The 26676-nt window shown below is 44.2% G+C and overlaps 1 protein-coding gene across 1 annotated transcript in view; it reads left to right on the top strand.

Moving 5' to 3' along the window:
* Positions 1-22703, top strand: part of Nwd2 (NACHT and WD repeat domain containing 2) — a 148385-nt gene extending 125682 nt beyond the window's left edge. Inside the window, 4 exon segments of the mRNA XM_038318123.1 lie at positions 6267-6470; positions 8521-8665; positions 14163-14752; positions 18768-22703. Coding sequence (XP_038174051.1) covers positions 6267-6470; positions 8521-8665; positions 14163-14752; positions 18768-22703 — 4875 coding nt within the window.
* The last annotated feature ends 3973 nt before the right edge of the window (positions 22704-26676 follow it).

Below are 26676 nucleotides of genomic sequence, written 5' to 3'. Positions count from 1 at the left end.
AATACTAGAAGTCAATTCTTTCTAGTTCCTGATTGACCACAGTGTGACCGAATACCCCATGCTCCTGCCCCATAGTCAGAGCCATTCTCAGGGCTACACAGCGCCTGCTAGGATGGACTGTCTTCAAACTGTGAGCCGAAATAAACCCTGCCTTCCCTAGATGGATTTTGTTGGGACATTTGTCACACAAATCAGAAAATGGTATACACGTCTGCATATGAAAATATGTCTCTGGGGACTAGAGGGATGGTTCAACTATTAAGAACTTGCACTGCCTTGCAAAGAACCCAGGTTTTGGTTCCCAGCACCCAGGACAGGCAGCTCCAGGAGAACAGACACCTGCACACACATGTACATACACCCATGAAAACACACATGCATGCACATAATTAAAAATAAATATGAAAAAAGAAAATTAATAATAGAGATAAGGACAACTTTCAAGATATTACCTTCTATCAGTTGGTGCCTGTGGGAGTTTAAATGAGAGTGACCTCCAATGGTTCACATTTGAGTACTCGGTCCCTAGCTGGTGAAAACTATTTAGGAAGGGTTAAGAGGGGTGGCCTTGCTGGAAGACATATGTCACTAGTGGTAGACTGTGAGGTTTTAAAAGCCCATGCCATTCCCAGTTAACTTTCTCTTCCTAGTGACTGTGTCTAAAGACTTAAGCTCTCAGCTTCTGCTCCAGCGCTATGCCTGCCTGCTGCAATGCTCCCTGCTGTGATAGTCATGGACTTTAACCCTCTTAAACTGTAAGCCCCAAATTAAATGTTTTCTCTTACTAGTTATCTCAATTATGGTGTTTTAGCACAGCAATAGAAAAGTAACTAAGACGGTGATGGCAATTTGGCCTTTTACCAAGGTTCCATCTCGATTGTCTTTAAGGGGGACATGATTTAGTTTGTAACTAATCTTAGTCATTTGTAGTTACCTCCCAATTCATTGCCACTTTTCCACAACCTCTGTACTAGTCACAATTCTCCAGAAAAGCAGAATGAAGAGTGTCTGTCTGTCTGTCTGGGTGGGTGGGTGGGTGGGTGTGGGTATGGGTGTGTGTGTGATTTGTTATAAAGAATTGGCTCTTGTCTTGTAATTGTGAGAGTTGAAGTCTCACAGTTGCCATGTGTGGACACAAAGCTCAGGAAAGTGGGTGGTGTGGTTCTTGCCCAAATCTGAAGTCCCAAGATCCAGGAGAACCAATGGTGTGGGACCTAGTCCCAGGGCAAAAGAAAGGCAATGTCTCATCTCGGGAGTCAGACAAAGAGAGCAAATTCTTCTTCCTCTGCCATTTGGTTCTCTGCAGTTCCTCAAAGTACCAGGTGACACACACCCAGTTAAGAGAAGACAGTCTGTGTTCATCGGTCTTCCAATTCCAGGTGCGTCTTGCCCAGATGCACCCTTCCATACCCACCAGGAGTAATGCTTAGCCAGACATCCAGGCTGGCTGTGATTCAATGAAACGACACACAAAATTAACCATCCACTACTTTTTCTTCTTGGAACATATTGTAATTTTAATAAGCTTGAGTAAGCTATAGTTCTTCTAAACCTAATCTTTTATTAGAAATGTTATTGTTATGTAGGTACTTTTTGCCTTCCCCATCACTCAGAACATTACATTACGAGGCTGATGCTGGTAAGATATGTTTGGTCCCACTCTACAGTAGAGCACTAACAATAAACATTAGTTATGTGTGCCTAAGAATTCACCATAACCACATTGACCCTGCACTAAACCATATACTGGATTGAAAGGATATTAAATTCAAGGCCCTAAACCTTAGAGACTATGCAGTTCACAAGCCACACTAGATGACCCTGTGAAGGGCACTGGCTAGCCGAGTCACCACAAGAAAATAAAGTGTTCCCCCCAGGCAGCGGTGGCACAGGCCTTTAATCCCAACACTTGCGAGTCAGAGGCAGGCGGATCTCCGTGAGTTTGGGGTCAGCCTGGTCTACAGGAGCTAGTTCCAGGACAGGCTCCAAAGCTGCAAAGAAACTCTGTCTCAAAAAACCAAACCAAAAAAAAAAAAAGAAAGAAAAGAAGTAAAAGGAAGGAAGGAAAAGGAAGGAAGGAAGGAAGGGAGGGAGGGAGGGAGGGAGGGAGGGAGGGAGGGAGAGAGAGAGAGAGAGAGAGAGAGAGAGAGAGAGAGAGAACAGTCAAAGGCTCTCTAAGAAGGGCCAACATGCCTAATGCTGGATGAATAGGAAGAGTGTGGGGTTATTAAATTAAAAGTCCCCTGTGCAAGTATTGGTGCTACCATGTCTTCCTAGAGAAGCAGTCTGGAGCGGGCAACCACTTCTGGGCAGACTTGAACTCTGTGAACCCAGAGATCCTTGTCAGCAACTCTCCCCAGGTTACAGCCTCAAGTGCTAATGAGACCTCCTGCAAGAGAACATCATACTTAAAGTGGGAATTTTTCTCCTAATAAGGAAAAGAGACACTTACAAAGGCAGGGGTTTGTCTCACCAATGGTGACTGAGTTGGGGAATAGGGCATTTGTAGGGTCTGAGTTTCTGCCAGCACAGGTGCTGGGGTAGGGTAGACACCTCTCTTCTTCATTCCTTCTAAATAAGTGATGGCTCCCAAACAGCAGCCCTGAGAACACCTGCTACCTTCCTACGAAGCCAGAAGCCCATAATGAGTCTGTTTCCAGACATACAGCTCATCAAACCCTTCAAGGAAAAGAGCCTTCAGTCTCTCTACTGTCTGCTAGAGTAAAACAGGCATACCCTCACACCAGGCCCAAACCCAAAAGTGCTCAAGCCCAGACAGAGTTAACCATACATACAGAGCCAAGGGGAAGGGAGATCAATATTTGCCCAACGGAACAGAAAAGTCAATCAGTGAGGAGGAAAGAAAATGTTATCTCGAAGCCTTTGAAAGCAGCGGCTTGGATGTGTCCACACTGGCAGGAACAGAAGGGAAGGAAGAAAAGACAAGCCTTTGTGCACTGAAGTTCACAGTGAGGGAGAGCAGAGTATTCAGGGAGCATTTCTTCCTCTGCTTTTACCTGCGTGAGATTCGCATAGCCTAAAATGAGCCGTTTAAGGGGGTTGGAGAGATGGCTCAGCAGTTAAGAGCACTTGCTGCTCTTTTAGATGACAGAAGTTCAGTGCTCAGCATCCACATAATGACGCACAACTATTTCTATAAGCCCACCTACAGGGAATCCAAAGCCTCTTCTGGCACAGGTGTGGTCCATGTGCATGCATGCAAGCAAAACACTCAGGAATAAAATAAATAAAATAAAAATAAAATATTTTAAAGGAACCATTGTAAAGCAAATGATCCATACATTTCAACAAATGCCAAAGCATCATGAGGTACTTCTGACACTAGAATTGCTTGTGCCAAAACTATGCCTGAAAGTGCTCAATTTTTTCTTGCACTTTTTTTTGTACTTAACTCTCTAGATTTTATCTGAGCAACCAAATTCTTGCTTCCCACCTAACTTACGTAAGTTACCTTCAGTGTTTAAGAATGGAATAAATCCACATTTGATGGGGTGGGAGAGAGAGGTGATTCTGGTGTTCTGCATGCAGGGAAAACTCACATTTATGTTCCTATGTGTAATGGATAGGCTGCTTAAACAATGCAGTGAAAAATTAAAATCTATTTTCTTCCCATGCATTTTTTCCATCCCGGGTTCCAGACACATTTGTTGCTAATAAGAATACAAAATGACTTGAAGTCCCTTGGTTCCTCGGCAAATGCTTATCTAGACCAGACAAGCTTGGGGTTTGTAGCCAGAAGGATGTAGAAAATCATTTTTCTCCTTCCATGGTGGAAGGAGACAGTGGGTAGAGAAGCTGCCTTCTGTTCACAGGGTCTACGGCCACCTCAAAGTCACTTATTTTCCATGGCTACTTCAAGACACTGTCTCACTGGGACTCCGTTTTGCCAGAGTCTTCCTGCAAAGCTTGTGGATTTGATGTGGCTTCCTTGGCCTGCTCTGCCGATGGCGTTAGACTTTGCAACAGTGCTAGGCTGACATTCTCTAAGCCCACATTCTCTATCCCTGATAAATACCTGTGTTTTGCAACTTGTATGCTACCTTAGACCTATAAGGAACCCAAAAACCAAGGAACCCAAAAAGTCTTCCTCAAAAATGGTCTAACAAATTTCTTTTTTACTGCCTCTCAAATAACAAGACTAGGGAGACTCTTGTCTTAGATTCCTGAAAGAAAAAAAAAAAACCATGATTTATGAGCATTCCACCTTAAGGAATAATCAATAGATAAAAAGGACAAGGGCAGAACAATCCAATAAGCAGTTTTGGACCTCTCCAGCATGCTATTACTTTTATAAAGTTCTGTTTCCACTATGTAGTAGGCGCCCAATATATGCTTATTATTTGAACTGAATACGGAATTTTTTCCATTAGTCATCTTTATGGTGCATTTAGCCTTACTGTATTGATCAAATAACTATATTGCTTGGTGCCAGGTGCTCCACTCAAAGAAACAATTATTTTTAAATAGGTTTCGATTTTCGTAAAGATCCATTCTGTGCCCAGCTCCTCTGCTTAGGTACCTGCCAAACATCATTCATGAGATCATTGGTGCCCACATTGCCCACAATCACGGCTTCTTGAAACTGAGACTCGCTTGAAAACGTCACTGAAAATGCGAGTCCTGGAAGGAGTCTTAGCTGGGGTCATCCTTGTGTATGCCTGGGAGTTTCCCTGGCACCAGGCTTGTCCCTAGCCCCGAAATGGCCAGCTAAGACTCCTAGCAAAAGTGGAGAGAGTGCCTGAACTGGCCATCTCCTGTAATCAGATTGGTGACTACCCTAATTGTCATCAGAGAGCCTTCATCCAGTAACTGAAGGAAGCAGATGCAGAGATCCATAGCCAAGCCCTGGGCCGAGCTCCCGCAGTCCCGTTGAAGAGAGAGAGGACAGATTGTGTGAGCAGGGGGGTCAAGGTCATGACAGGGGAACCCACAGAGACAGCTGGCCTGCGTCATAGGAGCTCACAGACTCTGCACTGACAGCTAGGCCCTCTACATAGGTGTGACGGTTGTGTAGCTTGGTCTATTTGTGAGACTCCTAGCAGTAGGATCAGGGCCTGTCCCTAACCTATGAGATGGCTTTTGGGAACCTGTTCTTCACCCAGCCTTAATACAAGGGGAGGACCTTAATCCTACCTCAGTTTGATATGTGATTCTTTGTTGACACTGTGGGGAGGCCTACATCTTTCTGAACAGAAACAGAAGAGGAGTATGGATAGGTGAGATGGGGGAAAAACTAGAGGGAACAGGAGAAGAGGAAGGAGGGGAAACTGGTTGGAATGTAAAACTTAAAAAATTAATAATAATAAAAATGAAAGGAAAACACTTGTTCTGGACTAGTTATCTTGAGAAGTCCATCCTGCTCCAGTGTGCACCGCACCGCTTCCTTCTCTTAATGCCTGGTCTTAAACATAAATCCACATCATTCCTTTCTTAATAAACTCTCGTTTTGCTTTTAAAAGATGACAAAATGCAAATTCCTGGATTTTCCCCATGACCCCCTACGTAATTTTAAGCATGAGAAGGGACTAGGAATCTCCATTTTAACAAGTATTCTTGGTGCCACTTAAACAGGTTATCTTCAGGGCCAACATTAGGAACTGATCCATTGGTTTGACCTCTCTCAACTCTGGTGGGCAAGTCCTTGAACTCAGAGAAACCGTGGGTTACTTTCCCTGTCTGTTTGCACTTTATGGCTATTTATCACCTTCGTATAGCACTAAGAGGATGTTTTTGGCTTATTTTTCTGTGGAGTTTTTTTGCCAGTCTGATAGGGGGCAATGCTTTCTGTGTACACTTGAATGGTACCAGCACTGGTAGTAGCACCGTGCCCATGGGCCCTGCCTTCTGGATTCCCTGGTTGTGTGGATCTGGGGCTGAAAGTCACACCATCAACCTTGGCAGAACCATCTCTGTATTAGAAGTTTCGGGTGTTTGAAAGTTTTGTAAGGTTCAGCATGCTTCCTTGTCACAAATATCGGCATAGAACAGCTTTCGTTTTGCTATATGAACTTTGAAGAACCCGCAGTAAAACTTTTAAAGTCGTCGTCTAGCAGATTAAGGCAAACTATTTCCTCCATATTGAATAACATCATAATTATAGTGGGTCTAATTGTACTTGTGAAGTCAAATATGCACTGTGATGATAAGAAAAAAAAATGACCTAACAATGTGTCTTTCTGTTTATTGATATTTGCTGAGTGTCCTCATGCTGTGGGTATAAAATGAACTGTCTTGTTGGCTCACAGGGACTGTTAGGTGAAAAATATGGGAACATTCGACTCCCGGGGGAAGTTGAAGCTTCAGAGTTTGAAATGATTTTGGATGCTGCCATTGAGGCCAAACTGGAGACAAAGTTACTGGAGGATTGGTACTGTCGGGATGAGAACTCAGTGCCCGCAGCCTATTACCTCAGACCCAGGCTAGAGGTGACGAGAAACAACGAGAACTCAGTAAGTCCGCCTTCTCTGGCTTTCCTTTTGGCTGATTTTCCTTCTCTCTGGGCTAGATCTATCGTAAAGTATACTAATAAAAGTCTATCAGCTATAAACTCTCTCAGGGGATATGGGAGCATTATGATTTCACTTGCTCTAATTGGCATATATGCCTATAATCTGTCAAATTCACTAATCCTATTAATTCTCAAAAGGATTCCACCATTATCTTACCAAATACCAACTCTCCTCTTGCCTCTCCTTCTGGTTAGTTCTATTGTCAACTTGGCACAACCTAAGGTCACCTGGAAAGAAGGAATCTCAATAGAAAGAAGTGGCTCCCTTGGATTGGCCTGTGTGTGTCAGTGGAGCGTTGTTTTTATTGCTGCTGACTCATGGGGTCTCAGTGCACTGCGGGCAGCTCCATCCTAGGCAGTGAGTGACTCCAGGCTCTATAAGAAAGCTAGCTGAGCATAAGCCAGGGAGCAGCATTCCTCCAGGGCTCCCTCTTTAGTCCTTGCTTTAACATTTCTAATAGTATATGTTTTGTGACTTCTGTAGAATCATAGAGTAGATTGGTTTATGTCTCTATATCTTCTCCTGTCCAACTTGGCTTTGAAGTGTATCTATTATATGTCTTTGAAACTAAGCAAAGGGCCTAGAAGGGCACAGTAAGTCTGTTTGTTCCTTTGAACGTTTAGAGGAATTTTTAAAAAGACTGATATCCATCTGTCTTCCAAAACAAGCAGCGGTGATATAGCTGGTACCCAGACAGCTTCAGGAGGAGGAGAGCGAGCGCTCATCCAGGGATCTTCATTCTCCTGTTTGTCCTTTTGATCTCTTCTTCATGCTGGGGAAATTACGTCGACGTTACCGATTTCCTCATGTACACACTGCCTTTACTTACGTCTATAGCCATAATGCTGTTTTAGACTGGGCTAGTAGCATAAACTCAGAACATCCCAGGGTTGAATACAGAAACAAATGTAGATCGCAAGGCGAAACCCCAAAGAGTTGTTTCACTTGGTGGTCTGGGGACACTTGCTCCTATGTGACTATTAATTGTTGGCTTTGTCTCCATTTATTTCTATGATCCTCCAGGGAAATGTAAATCAATCTCAAAATGTCCAAAGCGATTTATGCATAAAAATCATTCATAATTATTGTTGAAGAAATAAATGTGTAAATGAGACTTTTAAATGCTCTGAGACCACATAAATATGTTTTTCTTGTTAAATTGTCCTCCCAATTTCTTAGCCAATTATTAAAAAAAAAAACCAATGTAGCAAAAAAAAAAAAAAAAAAAAGACATGTGGTGGCCCACAAACCCCCCTAACTCTTCTTCTCTCTTTAGAGGACATTATAAAGATTATATTCTTATGACATTTAAAGTCAAAACACAAGAAGGAAAGCTACAGTAAAACACTAAAACCGTCTTATTCCCATTTACTGTTACTATAACAAAAATATAAAAGTCTGACTTCTCTCTAAGGAAAAGAATTTCCTTTAACTTGCAGTTTGGGGCTTTGAAAGTCCAAGGGGGGCACCGTCATCTCCTCAGGCCCTGATGAGGACCCTCCTGACTACATCATCACAGTGGGAGCTCATGCAGAAGGAACCACATGGGAGACAAGACGCCAGAGAGCCTAGGAGGCTGGACTGACCCTTTTTATAAGAACGCAGTCTCTCCAGAGCTACCTGGAGCCCAGTAAGAATGATACTAATATCTTCTGAGAACGGCATTTTCGGGACACAACCATCTTCTCCCATCTCATCTCCCAGCATTGCCAGGAGCAATGAGGGTCAAACTCCTGGCACATAAATAACCAACGGGAACCATAGCAAGGCCAGCACACAAACACTGTCTGGGTCCTGCCTTCACGTAACCAGGGTGAGTTCCCCTGTAACAGGAAAAAGATTCCTTACTCCAGGATTATTGGCGAGAGGAGGATGAAGCGTGGACTTGAGAGACCGGCTCTCCTAGCACCGGCGTATCCAGTCCTGCCCTTAAACACTGGTTTCTCTTTTGTGATTTCATGACTAACTTCTCCCTTTTTACGTTTCCTAGATGCAGTCTTCTGCCGCTCCTGAAAACGAGAGGCCATGGCAAGAGATATCAGACGAAATCAAAACCATCTTTAAAGCTGCCGTGAAGCTGCTCCACGAGCAGGGTAAAATGAAGCACAGCCAGGCTAAGAGGTACCTGTTCTCAGGTAATTCCCACACGTCTTCAGTAAGTTAAGAAACGGATGAAACATCCGCAGCTTCCCTCTCGGGATTCTTTAAATTTAATCCCATTTGGGACCAAACAAAGTTATTTTGGTAAATGTTTCCACATCCCAGAAAGATGCTTTAACTCTTAGGAAACCCTTTGCTTCACTTGTCGGCTTCTCTAGCAAATGTGATTTGGAGGAAGTTCGGAGGTGGCCGGGTATAACAGTCAAGAGTCTGTCATTGTTTCTCAGTGGGGGGGGGGGGCTTCCCGTCCCTCTTAGTCTCCCTAGCACATGTGTGGGGACCTATCTTAGTCAATGCTGAGGCATGTTCTGGGGAGACAGCCATGGATGAGGAAAGTCACTGTTCTCCTGAAAGCAAACCGCAGTGAGGCAAAGAAATGATTGCCAAGTAATAAGTGAGCAAGTTCTTTACAGGAATTAAAGAATGTGTAGCTTGAGTAAAACATAGCTATAACAAGTAGTAGCCGAGGAGGAGGAGTCTAACATAGCTATAAAACGCAGTAGCTGAGGAGGGATGCTGGAGCCCTGGAGTAGAAAGGGCGGGCTGAGGAGCTGATGTTTGAGATTGAAGATGGTAGGAATCAGAGTCTGCAGTATCATAGCTGTCTAAGTGGAGAATCCCAGGCGGTGGGAGCAGCTGGTTAGAATCCCTCAGAGGGGGTGGACTGTGCACAAGCACAGTTCTCAGTCAATGGAAGAAGGGGTTTGTTTATTCTGGAATCAAAAAATGAATGACCATGGCCTGGGAACATGGTCGGGTTACTCCAAATACCACTGTGTAACATGGTAGCAATTCCCTGAAACTTTTGTAGTTACAGATCAAAAGGAGGTAATAAATCAAGGCATTTTCAAATTCATTGGTAGAAACATCAGGTAGGTTACAGTCCAGCAGGGAATTCCCTGCTGTAGGCATGTCTTAGTTAGGGTTTCTATTGCTGCAATGAAACAATAGGGGGGAGCGGGGCGGGGGGGGGGGGGAGCGAGGGGGTTGTTAGGCTTATTTCTCAGCATGGCTGTTTGTCACTGAAGGAAGTCAGGACAGGAACTCAAGCAGGCCAGGATCCTAGAGAAAGAAGATGAAGAGGCAATTGAGGGGAGCTGCTTACTGACTTGCTTCCCCTGGCTTGCTCAGTCCACCTTCTTCTAGAACCCAGGACCAGCAGCCCAGGGATGGCACCACCCACCATGGGTTGGGCTCCACCATTGATCACTAAATGAGGAAAAAATGCCTTGCAGCTGGATCTCAAGAAGGCATTTCCTCAGCTGAGGCTCCTTCCTCTGAGGAATCTAGCTTGTGTCGAGTGGACACACAAAACCACCCAGTACAAAGCAAAGATTCTCCCTGATAGTTGAAAAGATGTCCAGAAAAAAAAAAGGCTAAAGGTGATCTAAGGTAATTTGGCTCTGAATCACAACATTCTAAGTCGTCAAGTAGCCTCTTAGAACGTTCAACATGGGCAAGGCTTTATTCTAGGAACTCTCGTGAACAGCAAGAAACTCAGGTTTGGGGAGGATGACAAGAGGTCTGAATGTGGCCATCTGAAGGACTTCACACTAAACAGTAGATGACATGGGAATCTGGAAAGGAGGGTATGGAGAAAATGTGTCAGGACTCAGTTTTATATTAAAAATAGCACACACTCACATGCATACATACACTCACACACACACATTGACCAAATATATTTTCAACTATTAGGGAGAATCTTTTTTGGGAATGTACATACAAACAGGCCCTTAGCTTCTACTGATTTACTGGTTAAGGATGTTGTCAGACAGCATCTGATGCTTTGTCCTGGGTGGTTTTGTGTGTCCACTCGACACAAGCTAGAGTCATTAGAGGAAGGCGCCTCAGCTGAGGAAATGCGTCCATGAGATCCAGCGGTAAGATATTTTCTTATTTAGTTATCAATGGGGGAGAACTTTCTCTCTCTCTCTCTCTCTCTCTCTCTCTCTCTCTCTCTCTCTCTCACACACACACACACACACACACACACACACACACACACTCTCCAGGTCCTCATTACAGAGCAGTTTGTAGCCTTCCACAGACAGGTAGGAGAAGCCTCATTGTCAGAAGCTGAAGGGAAGACCAGACCTGAAAGAATAAGGCAGTCATGGTTTCGAGAAAACAAACACTGTTGGGGAAAGGTCATCAGATATGCAGCACAGGACTTCCTTTTACAATTCGTGATAAGGAGTTGTTGAGGAAAAGCAATAGTGATTGCGCTTTCGGATCACCGTTTTGAATGCTGTGGCCTGGGAACGCAGATTCCCAATACCATGTTCCAACGTGGTAACTGGATCAGGAAGCTTTCATAGTTAGAGAGTGAAAGCCATTTGCAAAGACTCAAAAGGCACTTGGCCCTCAACCACTGAATACACAGATACAAACAGCTTTTTGAGACTATGACTCATTCTGGTGAAGTCCACTTAAGCAAGTGGAAGACAAAAAGTGAAAACAGCGTTTGGGGTGGGGGGGAAGAGGAAAGTTTGGAATATGTATACATAAATATCAGGAATTCTATTGTGCAGCCTTCTGTTTCTATCACAAATGCTAAGGTGAGAAAATTATTTATTTTGATCCTATCTTGGAGCCTTCAGGCCACAATCAATCAATTAAATGCTCCGTGGTTTGGGGGCCTGCGGTAAGGTCACACACCATACAGCACTAGCTTGTGGCAAAGCCAGTCACCTCATGGCGAGTGATGAAAATGAGACACAGTAAGACCCTTCAAAGGCACAGCCCATCAACCTGAGACCTTCCTCTGGACCACAGCTACCTCTTCAAAGTTCAGCCACCCCCCCTCCCCCCGATAACAGACTCCAGGGAACAACCCTTTAACACACAGCACCTGAGGGTAGTCCAGATCTAAACTACAGCAGGAATTATAAACACCCGCTCCCGCTAAACCATGAAGGTGTACATTGCCTCCAAGATCTAGAGAATGGACTTGGTGTCCCCCTGCTCATTTATTCAGGTTCATTTATACCGTTGCAGGCATTGCTGGCTTTTTCTTAGTATCGCCTGCTTCCTCTCAACCTGTACTGCACACAAGCAGCAGGATGTATGGCACATAGCAGTGGCTCAAGAAAGGTCAGTTTCTGAAGAAGGAGGAAGGATTTCTGGAGGGAAGGAAGGAAGGAAGGAAGGAAGAAAAAAAGGATTGTGGTTGGTTTTGGTTTTTTATTATTGGGGGGTTGTTTGTTTGTTTTTGTTTGTTTACTCTTTGGTTCTTTATCTTTAGGAGCCCACTGCCCAGCTGCCAAATAGACTTATTCTTTCTTATGAATGCCCGGCCTTAGCTTGGCTTGTTTCTAGTCAGCTTTTCTAAATTAAATTATCCCGTCTACCTTTTGCTTCTAGACTTTTATCTTTCTTTATTCTGTTTACCTTTCTTTACTTCTTACTCCATTGCTGGTTGTGTAGCTGGATTGCTGGCCCCTGAAGTCCTCCGTTCCTCCTCTTCTTGTTCATTAATCCTGCTTCTTCTTTCTCTATTCTCTCTGCCTGACAGCCCCATCTATCCCTCTCCTGCCTAGCTACCGGCCATTCAGTTCTTTATTAGACTAATAAGGTGTTTCAGGCACGCAAAATAATACAGCTTCACCGAGTTAAACAAATGCAATATAAAAGAATGAAATACATCTTTGCATCATTAAACAAATATTTCACAGCTTAAATGAATGTAACACATCTTAAATTAATATTCCACAACAAAGGAGAGCAAGAAGGAGGCTGGAAAGGAGAAAAGAGGCGCTTCTGTTTGGTTTCTGTTGCTGTGATAAAGATCATGACCAAAGGCAACTTGGGGAGCAAAGGATTTATTTTATCTTAAACTTCCTGGCTCATCACAGAGGGAAGTTGGGTGAGGAGCTCAAGGCAGAACCTAGAGGCAGGAACTGATGTAGGGGCCATGGAGGGGTGCTTACTGGCTTGCTCATTGTGACTTTCTCAGCCTGCTTTCTTATACTACCCAGGACTACTGGCCCAAGCTGCACCATCCACAGTGGGCTGTGTCCTAACACATCAAAGGTTAAATAGAATATGCCTTCACAGACTGGAGGGGTTTTTGGTTTTTTTTGTTTTTGTTTGTTTACTCTTTACTCTTTTAGATGGCCTGCCTCCCAGATCCCAAATAAATCCACAGAGGTTTATTCTTACTTATAAGTGCTCAGCCTTAGCTTGACTTGTTTCTTGCCAGCTTCTCTTAAATTATCCCATCTGTCTTTTACATCTGGGATTTTACCTTTCCATACATCTTTCTCTGCTTCTTACTCTGTGGCTTTCTGTGTAGCTGGGTGGCTGGATCCTGGAGCCCTTCTCTCCTTCTGCTTTCACTCCTTGATCTCTTCTTCTCAGATTTCTCCTCCTTTTTATTCTCTCTGCCTGCCAGCTCCACCTATCCTTTCTCTTGCCTAGATTTTGGCTGTTCAGCTCTTTATTAGACCAATCAGGTGTTTTTAGACAGGCAAAGAATCACAACTTCATGGAGTTAACCAAATGCAAAGTAAAAGAATGCAACACATCTCTGCATCGTTAAACAAATGTTTCACAGCATAAACAAATGTAACCCATCTTCAACTAATATTTTAGAACAACAGACTTATCTATAGGCCAGTTGAGTGGAAGGAGGCATTTTCGCATTAAAGTGCCCTCTTCCCAGATGACCCGGGGCTTGTGTCTAGCTGATGAAAGTTCAACCAGGACTGGAGGAAAGAAAGGATGGAAGGGAGGGAGAGAGGACTGAAGGTGGGAACAAGGGAGGGAGGGAAGGTGGGACTTAAGAAACATACTTATTTCTGTGCACCTCTTTGTAATATAGGCCACATGTGGTTTAGCTCAAGAGAAGAAATGATGTCTTATACGAGGTCACTTTCTATACCTTTCTGAGACCATGGAACTGAGCTATAGCATGGATCATTAACATTGATCAATATTCGGAACACGGCTGTATTTTATTTTAAGATGTACTTTTTGTTTTGATTTCAGCACATCTATCTAGCGTATAATTCACCTCAAACTAAATGATGGCACCATACTGTAAAGGAAAACCTGGCAAGGAACCAGGAGCCTAGCTATATGTCACTCGATATCTCCATGTTTCCTGGCCCTACAGGGACCCTGATGTTTCCACATTTAGAAGGGCTAAAGTTGGAGATGGAAATTAAATTTAAAATGTAAAGTCATCACTATGAACCCAGCACGCTTGCTTTATCAAGCTGTGTTCAACTTCTTCTTCCGATTGGGAGGGAAATAAAATATTTAATGGAAAAAAATCAATTCTTCTGGGTCTTACCTGCTTAGGAAAAATCTAATGTGAACTTGGAAATCACTCCACAGGTTGCATCCCTACAAACTATAAGCACAATGACCCCCCCCCCAAAGTGACTAACAGCTGCGTGTTAGGAATGAGGGCATGCACATGGCTCCTTCGTTCGAGGCAATAATCCTCATCTTAACTTCTTCCAGCTATCGAGGATGAGTTCGACTTTGCTCTGGGCAAGCAAACTCCGGCATTCCTGAAGAAGTGTGTGTGCTACATCAGGAAGATTGCAAACATCGAGCGCTTCGTGAAAATCCCAGAGATGGGGAAATACATGGACATAACTGGAGCGGAGCCCAGAATCATTCGCGACCCAGAAGCTCAGGAGAAGCTGATAAAGCTCAGGGATGAATTCATTCCTACCATCGTGGCTTCCTCCAACCTGAGAGTATACACGTCTGTCACTCATTGTGACATGAAACTGGGCTATTCCCAGGAGATAGAAAATCATTACATAGAAGGGCTTGGTAAGCAATTTTATGAGGACATGATTGACATAATCCAGGCAACAGTGCAGCAGAATTTTGATACAGAGACTGATACGCTGTACGATGAAATTCTTCAGCACTCTTCACTATGTAAAACATATGCCTCCTTCTATGAATACAAATGCGAATCGCTAAACATCTTACATAAATACGTCCTGCCAAGCAAGACCGGGCACATCAACCCTCTGGTTGTGTATGGTGGACCATGCACTGGGAAGACTCTCCTGCTAGCTGAAGTAGCAAAAAAGGTAAAAATAAATAAACAATCTACTCTTTCTTCCCTATTTTTGTAGAGATATTATTCGTTGGGAGGAAAATGATAACAATCAAAGTCCACTTTCATTTTTTTCTGTGTTTGCTATCTGAATTAAAACTATCTGTGTTTCTTTTTTGCTGGTCTAATGGCTACGCTGTGAGAACAAGATGCATGGGATATAACTATAAAAACACTTTCTTTGGTCACTCAGTATTCCAACTCATCTATCTTACTTAGATGAAAAAGGGAACCAATTCTTCAAAACACTTCTCATCCCCGTCAGGCAAAAACTTTCTCGTTTCTCTAGCCACTAAGTCAGTGTTAGTTCAACAGTAAGGGCGTCTAGTCTCAGGTGATAATTAACACTTTGGTCCTTATTTTTCTCCTTCATCTGAGACCTGCCACAGTCAAGCCCCTCACTGTGGGCATGGGAACACGGATATCTTTATAGACCTAGCACTTTTTCTCCTTCCTTTCATAGCTTCAACCACATTCATAATCCCTACTGAACTGTAGTGTAGTGGATATAGGAAGGTAAGAAACTGGGAGTTCCTACATGACCCCCATGCTGCTGGAAGTGAGCGCTGAACTTTTCTCCGAATAAGCATGAAAAGCCGCCTGCCGTCTGCTCTCGTCCTGCCCATCATTTCCTGAAGCTTCTTCTCCTCCTGCACCCCAACCCTGGGCCCACACTGATCATCTCACACTGCAGCTCAGAGCAGGGCAGCGCATCCTTCTCTTGCTTATTGCTTTATCACTTCCTAGACTTCTGACAACAAACTTCCAGAGTCTTTAGGTAAGATCCTCTCCGCAGCCCAGCAAACCCCTCAGGCAAGCCCTGGGATGAGGAAAGTACCCAGTCTTACCATCTCCCACTTCTCAGGACTTCACGGTGGGCTCATGGGAAATACCCAGGTACTCTTCTGCCCTCAGAACTCTAGACCCACAGATCCAGCCCCGAGCAATGGCTCTGTTTCACTTCTCCATCAGAGTTGTTAGCTAGCCTGTCACTTAGCCTCATGCCTCTCAGTTGTCACTAGGCCCCAGATAGCCATGTCCACTAACTTCAGGGTACTTGGAAGCCTCTACCAAAGCCCCTTTCCCTGGACAGCGGTGAAGAATGAGCATCATTGGGCCTTCACCTCTGAGGGTGATGGGACGAAAGATCAGATCCATGGCGACTTCATCCTCAACTTTTCCTTGAGCCCTCTGCCCCAGCCCTCTCTTTTTGCAGACTAAATGTGTGCTGTAACTAAAGTGACTTCTGAATCCCCCTTGCTCTCCCTACATGAGGATCTGTGATGTCATCTTTAAATGTAATATCTATTGCCATGTCAACAGAATTGATCCATTTTCATTTCCATTACACTTGGCATTAAAGAGGAAGAGCTCCTGGAAGTCCCATGATCACTGGGAACTGTCACGTCATTCTTCTGTGCACTGCCAAGCAGAGCCTTCTCTAACTCTTGGAATATTCGCGTAGTGTAGTGAGGGGCTGCAACACCGTAGTCTGTCAGGTGCCACACAATATCAAATTGATCATCCTGAATACAAGCACAAGGTTGGCTGCTTTGCACCTGTTGTGGAGATTTGGTGCCAAATCAAGTTTACAGGTGAGCATCGGGTATATAATCCTTACCCTAACTGGCCATCCTTTAATAGGGGCACATTAGTTGCCTTCATCCTTTTGCTAGACGATGCAACCATTTCTTTAGTTGAATGCCAGGTGAGGTAGAGACCTGACCTTAGGCACCATGTCCTAATTAAGTCGAGAAACTTCAAACTCTGATTTGACTAGTGCATGTGCGTATCTTCCAACTTCAGGCTTATTTCTCAGAATCACACCGACGGCATTGTGAGAGGCACCTAAGATGTTTGATGGGGGCTTCCTTCCTGTGTAAGGACGAAGAGAAGGAACAACTACTTGAACTGGCTGAGTTGAGGGTCCATGTGCTGTGCTGCATGGGCATGAGAGGTCGCAGAATGTACGAGACAGGCTGGCGTGCCCGTGCAGAGAAGCAGCTCTACTCTGCAGTGTGCTACTCATGCAGTGACCTTGAGTGACAGCTGGGCTCTCTGCCTTCCGGAGACCTGGTTCCGTTGTGTGTATCTGGAGACTCACAGTGCAGGGTTCTGCTTACCTTCTCACCACCTGTCTCTCTCGGTGGAGTGACTAGCTGTCTGACAGCATCAACCGTCACTGTCTTGTGTCCTTGTTTCCTTGTCTCTTCCAAATCCAGCTCATACTTACAGCGCAGTCTCCCCATGAACAGCAGCCTCGGGACATGAGCAACCAATGTCAGGTCAAACGGACACTGTTGGGGTTCTGATCGGCCACCAGTGGACAGTTGGTGCATGCCATTTCTGTCTTCTCTAAAACCAGCTTCCATCAACAAAACTAAGTAGCCAAATGCTCCTTATACTATGCCACTTATCAAACCGAGATCCATAGATCTTAAGTCTTACTTTTTTCTTGATCTGAACTATCTCAGAGAACCAAGTTTCCTAATTTATAGGAAAAATCTATCTATAATAAGTCATAGAATTTATAGAATAATGCCCCTTTTTCTTTTTAAAAATATTTATTTATTTATTTATTTATTTATTTATTTATTTATTATGTATACAATATTGTGTCTGTGTGTATGCCTGCAGGCCAAAAGAGGGCACCAGACCCCATTACAGATGGTTGTGAGCTACCATGTGGTTGCTGGGAATTGAACTCAGGACCTTTGGAAGAGCAGGCGATGCTCTTAACCTCTGAGCCATCTCTCCAGCCCATGCCCTTTTCTTCTAAAGCGTCTTCTTGGTATTAGAATGGCTGAAAGAACTTTATGTCTCTAAAACTGCTCTCTGGAAGTATGTTTTATACTTGATCAGATTCCTTCTCAGCTTTGACTTTCCATCCAAAAAACAATACTAAATTTCTGTGGTCTCTCTATATTTTTCTCCCCTAGCTGTAGAAGGAAGGAGGGGCAGAGGAAGAGGAGGGTGGAAGAGCATGTAGGATGGAAGTAGATGTGGCCTCTACTTTAATTGTGCTTCTAATGACTATTCAACTTGAAGCAAGTTAGTGATTTAGCCTGAGATTCCGTTTTCCCTCCTGTTAAGTCTCTGTCTATAAAATTATAGATCTATAAATTATCTCTGTCCATCCTCGTGCCCTTCAGAGAAAACACATGCAACAATGGCTGCCTGTCTACATAGTGGAACACCAGAAAGCACAGCCATTAATTAACCTCATAGAACCAGAATTCTGTGGGTGTTTGTAAAGATTTATTTTTATTTTTAATTATGTGTATTGTGTATGGGTCTGGAGGGGGAGGGTATGTGAACTTAAGCAGAAGGCCAGAAGAGGGTGACAGTCTCCTGGAGCTGGAGTTCCAGGTGGTTGTGAGTCAATTGATATGGACGCTAATATGATATTAAGAGCAATCACTCTTAACTGTGAGCCACCATGCTAGTCTCAAATTGTACAGATCTTTATGATAAACACCCCTCAGTTACAAAAGATTTAGCACAATATATTGATGGTCAATATTTTATTGTATCATAATTAACTAGAAATTGGTCATCCATGTATGGAATTATATATTTTCAAATAATGGAAACATTTACTCAATGTAATTTATAAATAATTACTTAAGTCAGCCATTAAAACAAATGCTAAGTATATACTGTGCGCTAACAGCAACCCAAAGTTAGGGATTTAGATGAAAAAATGATCAGATGGTGTGTCCAGATTCATGATTATTGAATACTATGTAGCTTTTAGAATTCGAACAAACATTTCCTTATGGATAAGAATTAAGATTTTACTGCCTGTGAGTCCCACCTGCAGATCTGCACATGAGCTTTGTGGCAGCATTTGGCCTTCCCAGATGGTCTGGGCCTTGCTTCTTTATACATGGCTGATGTTAGTCTGAGCTCTGGAGGAGGAGGGACCCTCTTTGATTACTGTGGGGTAAGGGCACAGCCCTATTCTAAACTTTGCTTATATGTTTTAGGCTTATGGCTGGCTACATGAAGACACGGGGCCAGACGCTGACCCGGTTGTCATCGTGAGATTTCTAGGGACGACAGACATGAGTATTGATCTGAGGACTCTCCTTCTAAGTGTTTGTGAACAACTGGCAGTCAACTACAGGTGTCTGGTTCAAAACTATCCTAAGAAGATCCATGACCTTCGTGACTTATTTATCAACCTGTTGAAGGAGTCCTCACTGCAGAGACCCCTGGTGATCATATTTGATGCCCTAGATGCGCTCTCGGAGAGCGACGACGCGAGGAAGCTCTGGTGGCTACCTGCTCACCTTCCCCGGTTCGTGCGGATCGTCCTCTCCACCCTGCCCAATAAACATGGGATCCTACAGAAACTAAGGTGCCTTATCCATGAAGAAGACAACTACATTGAGCTGATTCCCCGGGACAGAAAGATGTGCAGCCAGGTCCTCAAACACCAGCTGCTGAGGGTCAAAAGGAAAGTCACGTCAGGCCAGCAGATTTATGTAAACAATGCGTTCTCCAAGTGCACTCTGCCTATGTTCGTGAACCTGACTTTCAGGGAGGTGAGACATTGGAGGTCTCACAAGGATGTAGATGAATCCTCCCTCTGTGTGACTGTCCATGAAAGTATAGAGCAGTTATTCTGGTCCTTGGAGAAGAAGTGTGGTCAAAAGCTGGTCTCCAGAGCTCTGGGTTACATCACCATGGCCAAAATGGGTTTGAGCGAAATGGAACTGGAGGATGTGTTAGCTCTAGACAACAGCGTGATGAATGAACTCAATGAGAACTCCAGACCCAGCAATCCCCTGAGAGTACCTTACCTGTACATCGCAAGGCTCAAGGAGGGTCTCAGTGGATACTTAATAGAAAGGCACGTGAAGAATGTCACACTCTTAGTCTGGGCCAACAGACACCTGCAGCTCATAGCTCAGAAGCTGTATCTGCAGGAGGACAGAAACCTTCGTGAGATGCACACGATCCTGGCTGATTACTTCCTAGGCGTGTGGTCGGGAGGCAGGAGGAAAGCGTTCTGCCTGGAAGACCCCTACTTGAATGGCTGCCTCGACTTAGAGAACAGAAGCCTTCTTGAGGAAGAAAAACACTTCATGGAACAAGCATCCTTTGACAGGCAGGCTCCGGACCAGCCCTGGGTTTTCCAGTGTAACCCACTAGAGCCTGACATCTTTTTCGTCAATCACCGGAAAATGTCTGAGCTCCTGTATCATCTGACGAGGTGTGGGAAAACCGATGACCTGCTTTACGGAATCATCATGAACTTCAGCTGGCTTTATACCATGATCAAAATTGGCCAGTTTGACAAAGTGCTCGCGGACATAGAACTGGCCTACAACTACTCACAAGAGAAAGAGCTAAAGTTCCTAGCCAGCACGCTCCGTGGCATCAGAAATAAGGTCATCACCTTCCCAGGCTCCCTTTCCGCGGAGCTTCAGCAAAGGCTGCTGCCTGTTGTGAGTTCCCTGCCCAAACTTAGACATCTTCTTTTAGAATGTGACAAAGATGGACCCAAATACTGCTCCATTGTTCCTCTTCATTCATCCATGGACGTGACATACAGCCCCGAGCGCCTCCCCTTAGCAGCCAGTCACCTGCACGTCACAGAGATTCTGCCCACCTGTAACCCCAGCACGGTTCTCACAGCGTTAGAAAATGGCTCCATCAGCACATGGGATGTAGAAACTCGCCAGCTCCTCAGGCAAATCACCACAGCCCAGTCTGTCATCTTGGGCATGAAGCTCACGGGTGACGAGAAGTACCTCGTGGTTGCTACAACAAACAACACCTTGCTGATCTATGACAATGTCAATTCCTGTCTTCTGTCCGAGGTGGAGATCAAAGGGACCAAGCACGGGAGTGGCTCCACCTACATCAACGGATTCACACTCTCTGTCAAACATGCCCTTGCGTGGCTGGAGGCCAGCAAAGACGTCACGGTCATCGATCTGCTCTACGGATGGCCCCTTTACCAGTTCCACTGCTGGTATGAAGTGACCTGTGTCCAGTGCTCTCTGGATGGGGTGTATGCTTTCTGTGGCCAGTACCTCAACAATACCACCATTTTCCACTTAGGGAGTGGAGAAAAGTTATGCACCGTGACGTCAGAATTTTCAGGTGGCTTTGTAAAGTTTCTCCTCATCCTGGACACAGCTCAAGAGATGGTCATGGTGGACAGTGAGGGGAGCCTCTCTGTCTGGAATACAGAGGACATATCCAACCCCCAGCTGACGGAAGACTTTGACTGCCGAAAAGAAGACAGCGAGGTGGTGAGCATCGAACTTTCGGAGGACCAGAATGCAATTCTGATCTGTAAAGCGCTGAGCATTGAACTCTTGGACACTGGCATGTGGAAGGTAGCTGAGAAGTTCAGGGCCAGGCACAATGAGCGATTTATATCCGCCGTGCTCTCCAAAAATGGAGACTGTATCATTGCCACCATGGAGAGTACCCCAGCCGTGTTCTTCTGGAGGCGGGACACAGGCCAGTGCATGGCAAGCCTGCAGGAAATCTCAGGTACCATAGTTAAGTTGGTAAAATCTAGTCACCACAATATGCTCCTGTCTTTGTCAACCAGCGGCGTTCTTTCCATTTGGGATATAGACATAATCACAGCTATGTCCAACATAGATAAAACAGGAAAGCCCATCCAGAGTCTGGTGTTGCCTACCAGAGGGGAAATCATCTACTCTCTCGATGGCTCTGACTGCGTCCACAAGTGGAACTTCAGCAGCGGGTTCATTGAAGCAGTATTTAAGCATGAAGGAATAGTTGAACATTGTGTATTAACATCCGCTGGAGACATAATGGTGACATCGGATGACAAAAGCAGCCAATACGTCTGGCACACCAGCAGCGGGGAAAACCTCTTCCGAATCAACGGGCAGAGGATATCTCAGCTGCTGATCACACATAATGACCAGTTTGTGGTCTCTCTGTGTGAGGAAAATGCCTCCAGGGTTTGGAGACTGGCCACGGGCCACAGGGTCTGCAACATCTTGACCACATTGCAAAACGCCTTTATCACCTCTGCAAACACCTTCGTGGTAGGAATGACGAAAAGCAAAGTGCTGGCAGTCAGTCTTTGGACAGGGAGCATCACCAAGAAATTTTGCTGCGAGGATGGAATCACCATTGTGAATTTTAAGCTGATCCCTGACTGCCCTGACATTATCGTGTTTATCACATCCGCTGAGACCGTAAACATCTGGAGTCTGACCGATGAAGTGATCTGTAGACGTGTGCAGCTTCCAAGCAACTTCTTGAAAAACCTGGAGGATTTTGAAATTTCTCCCAATGGGAAGCTAGGCATTATATCCCGGGGAGATGAAAATATCAATGTGCTAGATTTACACAGTGGAAAATTGCGGGTGGTTCACGCCTCTGGGGTCATCTGGAGGCAGAGACTCTCTCGAGATGGTCGCTACCTGGTATATATTTGTTTCCGGAACGGGGAAGAGGAGGAAGAGGAAAATGATGCAGTATCTAGCTTAATTGTAATGAGACTGGCTGACGGCAAAAACATCGGTGCTTGCTCCCTGTACAAAACGCCGACTTTCCTGGCGCTCTCCCAGAGGCACCTGAACATCATTGTCGGCTTTGACGACGGGAGTATAGGAATATACACGGTTGTGGACCGCGTAGATGCCGCGCTGAAAATCAAAATTGCCACCTCCAACAGCAGGCAGATCTTCAACAATACAACACAAACATCCAGGCCAAAGTCGAGCAGCTACTCCTTCAAAGTGTCTGTGGACTGCCTCTGGAGAGAGTCCACTGAGGTCTTCGCGAGGGACAGCCCCATCACGGTGAGTGACTCCTCAGAGTCCAACGAGGCAACACCCTCCAAGAAACACAACTCGTGTTACGACCGGGTGTGTGCTGCCCTAGAATCCCGAGGCCACAGTTATACGCCAGATAACTGATGTGATGTTTATCCTGCTCAAATGAAATACATTATCCACATACAACAGGAAAAAAAAAAAGCAAAGTGCACCTTCTGCATCATAAATGATAAGCTGCTTATTTCTTAAAGGCAGGGAAGATCTGGAACTCTCAGTTACTAATACCCTCATGAGAAGAACAGAACTATGAGATTCAACGCGGGTGCCATCTTTCAGTCCAAATGTATTAGGCAAATAGAGAACTTCTGTCTGTGATAGTAAAATGGCCATTTCGCCTAGAAGAGAGAGGATCAAGTCTTTTAAATTTGCTGTGTAATAAGAATTAGCACAAGTCACTACCCTGATGCAGAGGAGAGAAATGAGACCTGTAGGTTGAGCTGTTGGGCTGGCATCAGTTCCACAGAAGCCAGCTGGAGTCATGAGAGCAGGGAGCTCTCTGGCTCTGCATGGCGGTGTCACAGCAAACTGCGGCCTTAATCTCTCTTTACATCTCTCACTCCTGACAACTGTGTAACCCTCGTCTGCACACAAGAGGTCTAACGGTGCAAACGTGTGTAAGAAAGATGTCCAGATGTGTTCCAGTTTCCCAAGACGCCACATAAAAATGTGAAATGGCGAACAGACTGGGACAATATCTGACTACCACTATTATAGGGCTATTGAACACGGGGAGTCAGTCTTTACTAAAACACACAACGACTGCATGCCCAGATTTCTGTGTAATGGAATATATCATTTTTAAACTGTTTCTGTCTTGGATTGCAAGAGAACCCACTTGATAAGAAACCTCAATCTTTTCACACCTTTTCCTGAGATGGCGTTTTTGGCCTGAGCGTAAAGAATTACAGAAAGGGCATCACAAACTTGGCTAAAACACCTGCTCATTTCTTTCATTGTACTAGCAAGAGTCTGTGCTCTTCAGTCAGCTGTTAGGAAACCCAAGTTACTTCCCAGACCCCTGCAGTATCTCTTAATAGAAAGCGAGCTTTTGAAACACGCCATCTCTGAACTACTGATGACATTGCCTTACTCTCATCCGTCCTCTCTCCTGTGTGACGTGCAGATAAATGACCAAATACTCTGGGACACACTGAATATGCCTGTCTCTGTGCTAAAACAGTCCGTACATCTTAAGGGTGTCCAAAGGTTCTTATCAGCCCTGTTTGTAATCACTTTCTTACTTCTATACACTGTATGTATGTTTCTTTAGGAAAATGTGTCTCAGAAAGTGAACGTGATGTTCTTCCTTCCATGTCCTCCACATGGCATGTTGTGGAAGAACTTTGAAGGGAGTCACCAGCGGTGGCTGGTTTGATTTTCTTTGAAAGTGGAAGCTGCTTAAATCAGAACAGCGAACAAGGAACCGGCTTATTTTCAACCCAGCTCTGCTGCGAACTCATCATACACCTGTAGCCTGATCCTCAACCCCACCAGTGAATTGTTTCTGTGGACTGCAAAATAAAGGAGGTGATGGGTTCTGCTCCAGCCTGTAAGCCTGGTGGGGATTCTGCGAGTCATATGAGAAACGTGTCACAGCTGTGACCTATGGATTGCAGACACAACGGGAAAACGAAAATTATCTAAACCCATAGAGAATCCAATTGTTTTTCCCCCGTGAAAGGATTTCACATGCAAGTGTTTGAAGGCGTCACTCGGATATCAACAGCCAACGCATGAGGAAAACACTTGCTTCAGTGTGTCCCTCCTAGTGTAGCTACCAGCCAGTAGGTGAAAGCCCAGGGAGGGCTAAGATCCATATACCCATCATCTGGAGTCCATACTATTAGCTCTTCAGCCAACACATTCTTATTCCTGTCATTATCGGTTGATCCTCCATGCCATACATTTCTAAGAATTAAATGCCTAGGTGGATTAAATGTAGTGTGTGAGTGTTCTGTGTAAAAGCCAATAGAGTATATCAAGTGGCCTGAATGATTTTTCCTAACATGTTTGCAACTGATAGCTCATATTGAATGTTTTTATGTAAACTTTGTATCGTTGGGATGAATTACCCAATCAGAGATTTATATTTTCATAAATGTTACATTTAGTCAAATTTTGTTACAGAGTTGTTACACTAGAAAATTATTTCAGTGTTCAAACAATATACAGTCTTGTGTATGTATCGTTTGTATGAATAAAAGATGAGCTACTTAGGTTTGAGTGCTGCTTGGTTTTTCACCACAGACGTTAGCCAGAAGTAGAAGATCTCAAGTACCAGTAATTATTCAAAGTTACCAAAGGTACGCTAGGACTGTTCCGGGAGTTGCCAGGCAAAAAGCCATGTCATCTACTCCTCAGCCTTGTGAGTTTGGTACTATTACTACTCCACATTTATCGGCATATATATATATATATATTATATATATATATACATATATATATATAATGTTTAGACATAAAGGACCGTGGATGTGACTCCAGTGGATCACCCGCATCTTTGCTAACTTTTTAGCAAACTTTAAAGCACATTAAAATAAAGAATTTGATACCCAGTAGTCACTTGGAGACAGTAACTTCTAAGATATTTACTAATTTGCAGGTGTGAGATTCAGTTAGTTTGTTAAAGGTCACTGGAAGTTACCAGAAACGCCTGAGTTTGTTTTGTGTTTTTTTTTCCTTTTTTCTCCAGTATACAGAGATAGTTGATGAATTCAATCAGCAACTATTTACCTAATCACAAATTTCATCAAGAACACAGAGGTAAATAAAATAGCTCTTGCCTGCTAGAATTTCAGACTCAACAAGAAAACAGGGAGAAAATAAGTTCTTTGCGTACATCTGAAAGGACACACTTCTTCTTGTGGCTGGAGCGTGGAAAGATGGTTAGCAAGGACTAGAACCACTCATAAATTCCAAGGTGAATGAGAAAGACTTAAGAGAACCTTCTGAGATAGCGTTTTACACACACACACACACACACACTCGTCTGAGAATTCCTATACATACCAACAAAAAATAATATCTTTAAACATGGCAGTATCATAAATCTTCAGCAATCTATACTATAATCATATGAAAACTTGTATGTAGTTCTCAACAATAAATACTCTCAAAACCTCAAAATCCAACATTTAAAAGAAAGCTAAATACATTATCAAGTTCCTTACCCTCATTTCTTTCTGGCTGGGGTGAACCTCAAAGCTTCTCTCCACTGACTCAAAAACCCAAGACAAATTTCAAAGTCTTTTTTTTTATTAAAATAGTCTAATACATTTATAAATGGACCAGTATCCCACGAAAATTTCTGAAAAGGTTGGAAATTTAACCTGTCACTTACTGTGACAAGAATATTTTTCTTCAAATCAAGCAAATAACACTTAACAACGTATAAATTCAGTCATCCATCTACCATTTAAAAGTGCACAACTATTTTAGTACGAGAATGCCCCCTCCCCAAAAAAAACCATTAAATATTCTCCCACAGAGAGTAGAAAATGCCTGTGAAGGCAGCGGTCATCTGGAATGCAAACACTGAGAAACCAAGGGTCTTAGGTCTTTGGGAGGTCTGCCCAATTCCTCCTTCAGCATCGCGTTTTATCCCCTCTCCCTGCAAGCGTTGGAACTTGGAGAGGAAAACGAGTAAGCTAGATGGCGTAGTTGCTCAACACATTTTTCCGGCAAACTCCACAGCCTCTGGGCCAGGTCGAAAGAAGACCCAAAACTTAAGCCGAATTTCAGGATTAAGCCACCGATTCTCCACCCGTCACAGATAAAGCTCCGTGCGTTTGATGGAGAATCGCACATCCTGATATCCCAAAGGAAAGGGTCTGGAACTGGGGTTCTTCCACTCTTCCCACTATAGCCTTTAGGACGCAGGCAAGCCGGTAAAGCCCCTGGGAATGACCGTCGCAGCGGCATCTGGGCTGTTTGTCTAGCCATTAGGCAGGCGACAAACAGTGCGCTCTCGATCTGGCAGCTAATGCGGGTTGTTGACCCCTCACACAAGCCTCGATCACGGGACGTCCCCTTGTCCCTGCAGCCTGTGCTGCGG

The sequence above is a fragment of the Arvicola amphibius genome, chromosome 1, assembly GCF_903992535.2.
Source record: "Arvicola amphibius chromosome 1, mArvAmp1.2, whole genome shotgun sequence".
Classification (NCBI taxonomy): Eukaryota; Metazoa; Chordata; class Mammalia; order Rodentia; family Cricetidae; genus Arvicola; species Arvicola amphibius.
This window is presented reverse-complemented; position numbering and strand designations above follow the sequence as displayed.